The sequence below is a fragment of the Pleurodeles waltl genome, chromosome 9 (genome assembly GCF_031143425.1).
Source record: "Pleurodeles waltl isolate 20211129_DDA chromosome 9, aPleWal1.hap1.20221129, whole genome shotgun sequence".
In the NCBI taxonomy this organism is placed as follows: Eukaryota; Metazoa; Chordata; class Amphibia; order Caudata; family Salamandridae; genus Pleurodeles; species Pleurodeles waltl.
Window position 1 is genome coordinate 527,397,537 of NC_090448.1, and position 12,035 is coordinate 527,409,571.

At 39.9% G+C, this 12,035-nt stretch overlaps 1 protein-coding gene across 1 annotated transcript in view; it reads right to left on the reverse strand.

Annotated features, from left to right (window-relative positions):
- The window catches only part of LRRC9 (leucine rich repeat containing 9), a 640,455-nt gene that overhangs the window by 131,765 nt on the left and 496,655 nt on the right, over positions 1–12,035 (reverse strand). Inside the window, exons 27-28 of the mRNA XM_069207426.1 lie at positions 8,252–8,388; positions 3,820–4,037 (exon numbers count right to left, since the gene is read on the reverse strand). Of these exons, the coding sequence (XP_069063527.1) occupies positions 3,820–4,037; positions 8,252–8,388 (355 nt within the window). The remainder of the gene's footprint in view (positions 1–3,819; positions 4,038–8,251; positions 8,389–12,035) is intronic.

Here is a 12,035-nt window from a genome sequence, read left to right on the forward strand (position 1 = left end):
AGGGTGTTTGTTTTGGTCTCATCTGAAGACAGCTGCAAATCCATAACGTAAGGAGTCCCTCTGGGCCACCACTACAAAACTGACCCTATCTTCCACTGGTGGCCCAAGTGACAGGTCAAGCCCTGCATCAGAAGAGGCAGCAAACCCACTAATCTCTTGTAAATCCATGCAAAAAGCATCATCTTTGTAGTAAGGTGGTACACAGTGATCCCCATTACCACCACCATGATCTACATTATGGTTTGTTCCTTCATCTGAATCAGAGCCAAAAAAATAATGGAGTTACTGACAGTGTTTACACCTTGTTAGAGGAGCCTCTTCAGAGGTGTATGACAACTGGTTGCGTTTTTGTAATCTCAAAGCGTCACATTATTTGAGATTGAGCCAAAGCCGGTTCGGACAGGACTCTCTTCAGCACCATCAGCACTGAGATTGATGTGGTAGAGATCAGCACAGGTCCTGCAGCCACAGTGGAAGCCTGTATCCATGTTGGTATGGGTCTGGAAGTAAGTTCTAAGGGGTCAATCAGTTCTGAGGATGGTTCCGCTGTAGGTAGCCGAATTGGAGGACCCTGTGCTTGCCTTAATGTGCCCTAGAGGGAACAGGGATGAAGCCATAAATATGCAGAATGGCCTCCTTAATGTCTTCAATCTGCTGTGTCATTGGCAACTGCCGAGGGCGCACTGGGATCAGCTGTGGAACTGGCCCCTGACCGACTTCCAAGGTGAACATCTCACATGATGACGCCCTACGTCTTCTCTTTAGGTTCTGTGTGGCGGTTTGGGGTTGATTCCTGCTTCACTTTTTTATGTTTGCCCTTGGACTTCCATTCTAACTTGCAGGAGGACTTTGAACATAATGTTACCTGCTTTCACGAAAGGGACTTATGCAAATGCTGTGACTTCTTCTTGAGTTTGGCAATGTACAGCTTCGCCTCCTGGGCCCAGCTCATTTTCCAGTGTATTTGGGCATATTTGTGGTATCTGCAGCCGTGTCTCAAAAGGTATTACTAAAGCAACAACATAACAAATAATGAATGAGAACACAAAAAGGGAAGCACTGGCTCAATTCCTGTGTTTATGTAGTTAAAATAGTAAAAAAGAGAACATATTCAACAGCATAAACATTTATCAAATATGGGTGCAGTAAGTGCTTGTGAACCAGTGGTGGTGTAAGGCGCATGTGAAAAACATTAAAAGAAAGAAGCAAACAGCATATAGGCAAAGACTTTCACGATTTTAGTACATGAATTTGGAAAATGAAACATTGAAAATGAAAGTTCAGAAAGTATCATATAATAAATCAAAAAGCCAGGTTTTGCTGTATCAGATACCAATGGCGTTTCGACTGCAATTATTAACGGGTCATCATCAGGACAATAATGTGCATAGATAATGTAGTGCTGAGGAATATGCAGGAGAGAATTGCAGTGAAGTCCAACCCAATTATGACTTATCACCTCTGAGGTGACATTGATTGGTTTTTTGAAGGACCAGCGTGCATTATAATTTGTTACCTGTGATTGATTTGCTCCAGTCTGCGTAGTTATTGCTGCATTGCTCTAAGCCTCACATAATTCATACTTGGGTTGGACCCCCTTGATTGATTTTGGTTTTCTAGATCTCTACTGATTTTTGGAGTAATTTAGGACGACAGGCTCCTTATTCAGAACGTCACAGTAATTAACTTCTGTTATAGTTCTTAGAAGCATGTTGGGGATTGTTCTGGCTGTTGCCTCGCTACATTTTCTTAAACGGTCTTCACTGCAACACTCTCCGGCTTATTCCTCAGTACTACATTATCTATGCATGTTATTGCCCTGATGATGACCCATTAATAACTGGGGTTGAAACGCTGTTGACATCTGATACAGCAAAACCTGGATTTTTGATTTATTACATGATATTTTCTGAACTTTCATTTTCAATACCAAGTTCATGAACTAAAATCGTACAAATCTTTGCCTACATGCTGTTTGCTTATTTCTTTTAATAGGTTTCACATGCGCATTTCACAGGCACTGGTTCACTAGCACTATTAGTTCACTTTACTTCACTCACTGCGCACATTGTTGATAAATGTTTATGCTGCTGAATATTTTCTCTTTTTTACTATTTTGACTGTATAAACATAGTAATTAATCTAGTGATTCCCTTTGTGTGTCTTTATTCATTATGTGTTAAGTTGTTAATATATTAATACCTGTTGAGACATTTTTGCTGATACCATTAATTCCCCCGGTCTCCCTGTGGCCTGTTTTGTTAGGACACATTTGTTGCACTACTTCAGGTCGTGGCCTGAGTCCAGACACCAGAGACACACCTCGTGCAGATCCTTAACTGATATCTATTCTCTATAGTCGCAGTGTAGTTTAAAACTTGTAATTTTGGGTTGGCACACAGTTCATTAGGGCACTGGAATTAATTTTTAGAAGACGTTGGAATGGGAGCAGAGCTCCGGATCTGTGCGAAAGGTGCCAAAAGAAAGGAACTGACAACAGGGTGCTGGGGTTGAATTTATAAACAGTCTGTCACTTCCAGGAAGGTAAGGAGTCACCGCACAGCTACATTGTGCCACCTAGCTGTGTGCAGGAGCACTGCTGAGCATATAAGGCGAGCTATCTGCAGTTAGAAGTATCTATCAGAAAACTAGAGCACCAACAATGTGGCTCGATACATACGTATGAATGTTAAGTTATTAGGGCCTTAAAAGCAACCGAATATATGAACAGGAGCAAATAATGCATAGTTAAGTAAGTCTGCAGGATCAGGCAGTCCAGATGAGGAACAACCTGAAAGTAAAACTGTTCACATGATGACAGCATTCAAAAACAGTGCTGCCAAGAATGTTGTCCAGAAGCTCAGTGATACATACAGATGATAGCATAGATATTTGGTGAGCATTGCAATACTGTGAAGGCCACATATTATCCTATGAGCATGCCAGAATTGCTAACGGTTTTCAGTGTGAGTAGCAACTACAGAAAAGCTTAAAACATCACAAATCATCTTGAATGACGCGAAAGGGGCTGTTATATAGGCTACTCATGGTGTACATTTAACAAAAGATTGACAGTGGTAGCTCACTATTCAATTCACAAAGGAGAGTAAAACTGAAAGGAACAAGACATGTCCAAGTGTTCTCCATAAATCACTCATTTCATGAGCAGATAACAGTCAAGCTCACTGCTTCTTTAGTTACTAGGCAAGTTGGGACACATAGGGCAGAAAGGACTGGTGGACAGGCCTTCTCAGTAGGATTGATAACACTGGTAGCGATTGCCATATAGGTTATGGGTGTTTTATTGGAAGCTATTGTTAAGGTAAAGTTATATTTAATGTACACCATGAAATTTGATAATACTAACAGTTATTCTGTATGGCACTTAAAAATGGCAGAAGAGCAGTATGAGTCAGTATATGAAAATAACTTGTTATAACCTATCAGCACCTCGTGGTAAGGTGAGAAATTGCTTTTTGAAGATTAATGTGTACCTTCTCTATTTGCAGAACAAAGAGGGATTGGAGGCCAAGGTTCTGGGGAGGGATAGCTGAATGAATAGTACATGATGGTTTATAACCTGAGAATTATGGAGACGCAAGAAAAATACCTACATTGAAAGAAGAGTCAGAAGATGTGGATAAGTAAGAAGTATCAAGCTGCATGAGGAAGGAAATTGATGGGTTGCAGATAAATCTGGACATAGAGAAAATCAAAGGGTGTAACACTCCCAATCTGTGCCAACATGTCAAAGGATTCTGTAAACTCCTGCATCTAAATGTAGACATCTCAATTATATTTATCACAAATAAACAGTACCTGAATTTTGTTAAATCCAAGAAAAAGCTTTTTCAGCTGGAGCAAATGCTGCAAATTGGTCAGTTCTCGCAGTCTGTTTTCTTCCAGGTGAAGCTCCAAGAGACGTCTCTGCTTAGCCAGAGAGGTTTCTGAGATCATTTTAATGCGGTTGTGATCCAACACAAGCTTTTGCAGAAACTGTAAGCCTTCTAATCCTTCAAGTTGACTGATTTCATTACCTGATAGAAATAAATAAATACCACAATGAAAAAATCACAAATTAAAAATGTTTATGTTGCCCAATGTAGGCAACTCTGCCTATGATAAATGCCGGGATTCAATATCTAGACCCATTACTGATTTTTGGGAAAATGCAAGATTCACAATCAAGACCTCAGTATGAGGACCTCAAATGTTCGCTGTTACTTCTCTTGAGGGGTTAACTATACCAAGGTAAAGTCAGTGGGCCCACAAGTGTGATCCTGAGAGCCTCCCCAGCAAGAAGGAACTACCAGTAGAATCAGGAAAACTGCACCGTTTCCCAGGGGAATTTGCAGCATATGACCTAGACATCTTGGCTGCTTTCAGCAACTGGATTTCCTGGGTGAATATCAGTGTCTGTCGTGTTCCTGCAGAGCCTGTAATAAGGAACTAAATTTTTCCCATTTTCAAGACACTCTGTATAACAATTAGGTTGAAGTTAGTATTAGGTGTGTGAGTCAGAGAAAAGGCTTAGGCAAGTCTGGTAAAGTAAGCCATAGTGCCACTTTCTGTACTAGAGGAACATGTTAAGCGCCATCTAGTCCAGAAAACTGCTCAAGAGTTTTACATGTGTTGCAGTGCTGCCAACAAGTACCACGCATCTTGGGTTAGTACAACGCATTTTGGAGCTGGTGTCATCATCACTAACTAAAATACCACAGCAAACATTATTCGCATTGCTGGCACCTCACACAGTGCTGCAGCTCAGAGAGGCAGTGGAAGGTTTTGTCAGCAGTCTGTTAGTCGAAGTCTGTAAGCCAGGCCAGTTTACTTTTTGCTGTGGAAGCCATTCATTCTGAGCCTGGCTAAGCTGTTTACTTTGTTTTGTTCCATCACTTATCTACTCACGTGGTTCCCCAGAAGATACCTGGGCATTCTCTTTCCTGTTCTGGACTGCCCTCTGTGCTGATTGGACTATAAAGATAACTGTTCATGCTTTGCCGTCCACTGTCTAATTGCTGATAGATTACAATGAAGGTCTCACTGCAGAATGTCTGTATATTGCAGCTGTTACACCCTGGTTGTTTTTTTAGTGACAGTACAGAGCTTCATCAGTCTTTTAAATCAATACAATTTTGGCCAATTGTGGGCTTTTGGAAACTGTGCAATGACTTGTGTCTCAGCCATGGAACTGCAGACACATTTTCCCGTCTTCCAGGTGATAATTGGGCAGACTGGAGAGATTCAGAGCCTATTGGCCCTGCTAGGTCCTTCCGGTCCGTCCATGTAGCCCGAGCACTCAGCCAACCTTCCTGCCCCTAGTGAATAGCCTCTGGGTGAAGACGGAACCCGACATAACACTTTAAGGTATGATGAACGGAGCTAAGTCCCGGTGAATGGGACTTTAAGTTGCAAACATGTGTAATTATTCGTAATTCAATGTGTAGCTAATTAGCATGCTGGTGCATATTTGGGAGGCAGTCTGGTTATTTCGGGAACAGCTGCTTACATATTTTCATGGGAAGTCTGAGGCCCACATTACAAGCATGTTGGAAAACGGTAGGGTAATCACCAGTTCAATACAATTATTTCATGGTGAGGTCTTTACCACATGTGGTAAAAAAACACCTATTCTGAGTTTTCAACCAGATAATGAGGCATAACATGTAGAATCGTTTTTTAACACACTAAATGCCCTGTTTTTACTTTTTTGGGGTGTTTTCCCTGATAACTTTCGGCACGTTCGACTCGCCACGGTTTATCAGGGGAAAAGTGTAAGGGTTTATTATTATTATGTAATTCGTGGAGGGAAATTGAGCCTTTGACTAATATTGAGTGCCTTAATATATCAGGAGATTGTGAAGAATTTTGGGGTTTCAGCTCGGTGCGCTGAGTCTTCCCTATATTTTAGGGGCAGCCTAAAGTACATTTGTGGTACAGCAGGGGCATTTTTTAGGGATAGTCTTGAATATTTTTGGGCAGTGCATATTCGGGGCAGTGCACATGTTTCTGAGAAAGCTACGTGTTTGTTATGGGGATCCTTTTATTACCAAATCTGTACTGCTAGACGTGAATTTAATAAGCAGTGTTTTGTCATGCATAGGCTATTCCGCATTGAACATAGAATCTCATTTTCTTTCACCATTTAACTTTATAAGCATTTGAATGGTTTCAAGGGTGCAATTCTGTACTATTTGTGATGCAGACAGGTCCTGTTTTAATAGCCTCATGGATTTTGCAACATCATATGTTCATTCCTGTGTAAATGCCATTTCTTCTAAGTATCTGAGTCTATGTTTAATGGATATGAGTTGTAATTCTTACCAATTGAGTGTAATTTGGGGTCATGAGTTCCCAAATAGTGTAACTGTCAAAAGCAAGGCCCTGTCCAATAGTCATTTAAGAAAATAATCTATTCTGACAATGTAGGTTTGATAAACGCCATTTCAGCTACTAATGTACCAACTTAAAGTTGTTTTACCGATAATAAATTGCTATTCACAGGTTCTGTATTTTACAAAAAACAAACTAAACAGAATAATTTGCAATATTTGAAAGTATGAATGAGAGCGAGAAAGAGAGAGAGAGATAGAAAGAAAGAGGCAAATGGAGATATTGGAAGGGGAAGCCTACGACGTAATTGCCAAACAGTATCATGTTGTGTGTTACTAATGACCTTTACCAGTCATGCCTTTTTAGCGGGATCGGTCTGGTCTATCGGGCAATCAGGCAGTGCCCAATAGGCTGACCTGACAGATTATGGTCCGGATTTTTCGCAGTCTGTGGGTCTTTTATGGCCAGGTGGGCCAGTTTTTACTGTTGATTTCCCAATATTGCCAAAAACATTGCCTGCAGCAACTACAAATGCATGCAGTACCTTGCAAAATACACAGAAGCATGTATTTAACAATTCAAAACTGGCCTGATTTCCCAAAGAAGGCCGCGTTTTTAGCTAACTGGCTTTCTAATGGGGGCCATTTTTATTTTGGTCCCCAGACCTATTTTATATTCCAGCCCTATGCTGATTTTTAGCAGAGATCCCTTTGAATTGTGGGCTAAGTGTGGAAGTCCTAATATCTATTTTATCACATGGACTTAACTGCTTTGCTCTACCCATGATAAAGTGTCACTCAAAGTGTCACGCAAAATGCATTAGAAAATACACCAAAAATATGGAAATGGCACACACAGGTTGAGTGAAACTTGCCAGATATGCCGTATAAACTCCCACTCAGGGTTTTTCAAAAATATCTAGAACGTATAATACATATACTTTGCTCCCTACTTCAACAAGGAAAATAAAAAGGTGCACTGGCAGGCTAGGCATCATGAAGCACATATTTGCACAAAGTGTAAAATTGTAGGGTCATAGATCATTAGATCGGACTTCACAGACATCTTGCCTACAAGATGTACCATTACCAATTTATTAAAATCAGGTAATCAGTACCTTCACTTCTTTAAATTGGAAGGGATAGTACCAGCACTTCTCAGGTTCTCAGCACTACTCCAATACATTGAATGGAAGAGTACTGGCACTTCTCAGCAGCAAACAGGCTCTCTGAAACAGGGAATACTTCTATATTTCCATTGCAAGCACTGGGTTCTAGAGAATTATAGCTCTCTCATCTCATACTATTGGCTGTGTTGATGTGTCAGTCCGCCCTCTATGGAGTGCTTCTTTTAGAATTCATTAGTGATATTTTAAATCTGAAAAGGACACTCAGTCATGACACTGTTTGCCACCTTCAATTTGTTATCTCCTAAATACTCAAAGTAATCATCTTTAGCCCCCCCTAACCTCCAGTATTGGCAAATCAGTAGTGCTGACAACGTGTTAAACTGCATTTGTGCAGATCACGTGCAAACAGCATTTTTGCATGCCTGTGTAGCAGCTTAACACCAGTCCTGATGCCTTTGTCAGTGTTTGCTTTCTTCTGTGTACTTCAAAAGTACTGAGTGGGCGACCTTCCCCTACAGATGATCGGCTCTTCGTAATACAAGAGGGCTTTGTGATGCGAGGATATATTGAATGGGGAACCAACTCCATGTATTACAGTGTATAAATCTGGTACATAAGCGAGGAGGTACTGACTGACTGTTGTAAGAAAGGCTCTTGCTTTCTGAATTGGGGTTTAAACAATAAACCACATTGAAATTTCAGAATGGGCTCGACCTTGCGGAAATGCACCAAGGCTTATTAGGCATGAAGACGTGGTATACAAATGATAAAGTACAGTACAATATTTACCTTGCAAAAATAGACATCTTAAATTTTGTAGTCGGCCTAGTTGAAGCTGAGGCAGGTTACTTATTCCATTGCAGTTCAAGTGAAGTACTTCCAAGCTTTCCATTAATGGAGACAGGGTTTCAGCACCACTGGCATCTCTGCAAGCATTCAGTAACAGCTTTGTTAGCCTGAGCACGTACATCTTACAATTTTCCCTAACATACATGAACCCAACACAGCATCTTCTGCCATCCATCTAAACAGCTAAATTCGCATAGACACCATCCTGGATAAAGAGACATTCACCCAAGTTTCAAGTTACTCACAGAAATGTGATATTGTCCTGAAAATACACCCCTTACTTCATACTGGAGTGCAACAGCTGGAAATATCTCACTGGCACATAAAATATTAATAACCACCTTCTTCTGTGTTCCCATAATAGGCTCCTCATGACAGGAGAGAGGAAAACTGCCAAATGCAATATTTCTGACAGCTCCAATTTTATAAAAGTTTAATGCCTGGAGAGCATTACCATATACAAAAGACAGAATGGATAGGCCCAGACGATTTGGGAAGTATTTCTGATATTTCGAAAAAAGGACCGTCTCCCAAATGATTTGAATATTTTACAGAAGTTTAGAAATTATAAATTATGTATACATTTTTTTCTTCAGTAGTTGTCGGACAAAATGTTACAAAGGGTTGGTAGAGGGTAGCAGTGAATCTTGAGGAATAATTTTCATGCCAGCACTTAAAAACAAAAAACATACAGGTTCAGTATTGGGTATGCGGTTCTCTCTATGTTCAGAGAACTAGTTTCTTGCAGCAGTAATAAGGGAATGAGCACAAATTGATTGATGCAGTCAAATTATTAAAACATTTGTAAAATTTCAAAGCACGGTTTTAAATGAACAAGAGGTGATTTAATAAATAATGCCTTTGGTAAAACGAGCACAAAGGAAACAATATAAATAATAATGGTTTCTTCTGCTTCCAGTCTTTTTTTGGTACAGATGATGATTTCTAAGTATTGGTATTACCTGCTTAAGGTGTTGTAACCAAGTAACTATTTGCCTAATGCTCTTTCTTTAGTTATGTATCTTAAGTTAGTTTAAAAAAACAGTCGATCTGTGAACATATTGTTTGGGACTGGGACTCTATCATCAATATGCCAATTTACTGCAAAGGACTACCTGGCCAAAAAGAGCTGTGACAAGCACCGAATAAATATGATATTTCCACTTTCTGCCAGGCAGAGTCCAGTATATTTTGGATCCGACTGAAACTGTTGTCAGATGAGAAAGGATATGCTGTATTTGAGTGCTGCTAGCCAAGACCTTTTGATTTCACTAAAATTATATATATACAAGATACCTACTTATTAGAACTTTAGTCCACCCCTTTTCATCCCTTGGCCTCATTCACATTTTGAGTCCGCCCACCACAATATGCTGCACCAGATAATGGCTGAGACCACTTCAGCCGCTGGCTAACTTCACTACGAGTGACAGCATTTAACCCTTTCACATGGTGCTCATCCGTACAAAAAGTAGTTCCCTTCAGAGCTAGTGCTTGTTCAGAATGGCTCACCAGATTCTGCTTTGCCCTGTTCTCTTCTCCAACTGGCAGGTACTGCCATGCTCGACAGCCATTCTTCATAATGCGGCTCAGTGTCCCTGCTTCTGCTTCACCACACCCTCCCCCACACTGAAAGCGTGCCTACCTTTACCCAGGTAGGAAAGGCAGATGCTGTTTTTACAACTTTCATTTTAGCAGGCAATATGCAGCAGTATTCTTTTAAATCAGCACTGCCTCAAAACACAACACTGCCTTTCCCCAAGACGCTAAAGTATTGCTTTCACACTTGAAAAAACAAACATCATATTATCATCATCTTTATTAGTTTTTGCAGATAAAACCATAAAAGACAACATCACTAAAACATTATACTTGAGATAACATTTACTGTAATCGAACATCACCAGTTTAAAAAACAAGCCAAATAAAACCGTGTGCACATCAGATACCATTATTAAATAAAACATAGCAAGTTGAAATGGGGCAAAGTGCTTGCCAGTTGGCAAAGGGACAGTAAAGGAGTTGTAAATGTTTTTGTAAAAAGGTCAAAACATTGTAAAGCACAAAGTGTCCTGAGTGGAAGCGCTGTAGCAACTGTATGGAATAAAAACAGGGTCGAATGAGCTACCACGGGGGATAGCCAACAGATGATGGATTAAGTTTAGTCGAAAGCATATCAGGAGAAAGCAATTATGGTTCGACATATCGAAAGTTAGATACAGCTCTATGGTGAAGGTGGTTTGAAGCAGAAAATATGCTCTGACAGAGGATTTGTCTAACACACTTAACTCTCTGTCTTTTGCTTTGAATGCCTTGAAAGCCATTTCTGTTCAAGCAATATCAACTGAGGCTATTCTGCCCAGATTATTATCAGTTAGACAGAATACTTTATTCCCAAAAAATAAATTCTTAATGAAATATTTCACATTACCCAATTCATTGATAAAAACAATTACAAATACCATAAAATCAATAATGTGCAACATACATTTAATATTTAAAACAATCCACCACAGACAACTTCAGCCTATAAAAGAAAAACATAACAAAATTAACATTTAAAATTTTGCTACACTAAAGCTCAATAAAAAGGCCACAACCCAGAGTCTCACATCCATTAAAACATTAAAAAAGAAAAAGTAACAAATTGCCAAGCAGCATATAATTTGCACTGTCCTGGTAGGACATTATAAAGTGCAATGTGCCTAACAACTTAACATAATCACTGAGGACTACTTGGTGGACCTTACTATGTATTTCGAATCACCCAGCCTCGCCAGAGCCTTCCACTGATACAGTTAACTTTGCTCCTATTGAAGACCCAATGCCACCAAGCTGAGGGAGGTACCAACTTAGAACTTCAAACCAAGGGGAAGGAGACCATGCCTTGAGATATTATGTTTTTACACAGGTATTGACCTGCGGCAATGGTCACATCTCAATGTCTGAGGCAACATATTAAATTTAAACCCATCTCTCTCAATCGTAACCCATACGTTTTGAAGACAGGTCAGAAAATCTTCTTCCTTTCCTCAAGGAAAAGAACACAGCCCATCAACAAGTGGCTAACTCAGTATTTCTTATTCCACTTGGGGCATTGACCATCATTGTCAGCTATTGGCAATATATGAACAATCTCTAGAAGTAGGCCTCACTGCCTCTAGCAAAACGCAATGAGCCCTATAACAACCAGCATCAAACTATTTTGTAGGGCTTAAAGCCAGTGGAAAACAATTGTTCATCAGCAGGGATTTGATATTGCTACAAAGGTGACAAATGAGCTCACAATGAGAGTGTCCGGGAAATTAATATTCAAACAGATATCAAACTCCGATTGACAAACTCTAAAAAAAAAATCAGAATAGAAAACATCAGGAAGGTCTCTGTTCGATCTGAGGTGTTGTCCCTGAGAATAAGAACTGACATTATCCAAAACACACAGGGGAGTCCCAAATAAAGGAAGCTGTTAAAGGGTTGAGGTCACTCAATGGACACCAGACAACCTCAAAGTTTAAAAGAAAGTGAACCACAGACAAATAAACAAGGATGTAATCAATCACACTGGCAGCACCTCTACCAATAAAAGTAGGTATATTCACTTCAGATTGAATATTAATTGAAGTGGAAGAGATGGAAAGTAAATTAAACTCAGCAATAATAAAATTCATGAGATTCTCCTGAGAAATGTGTGAGAAATGCATAGTCCCGAAAGGATAATGGTCCA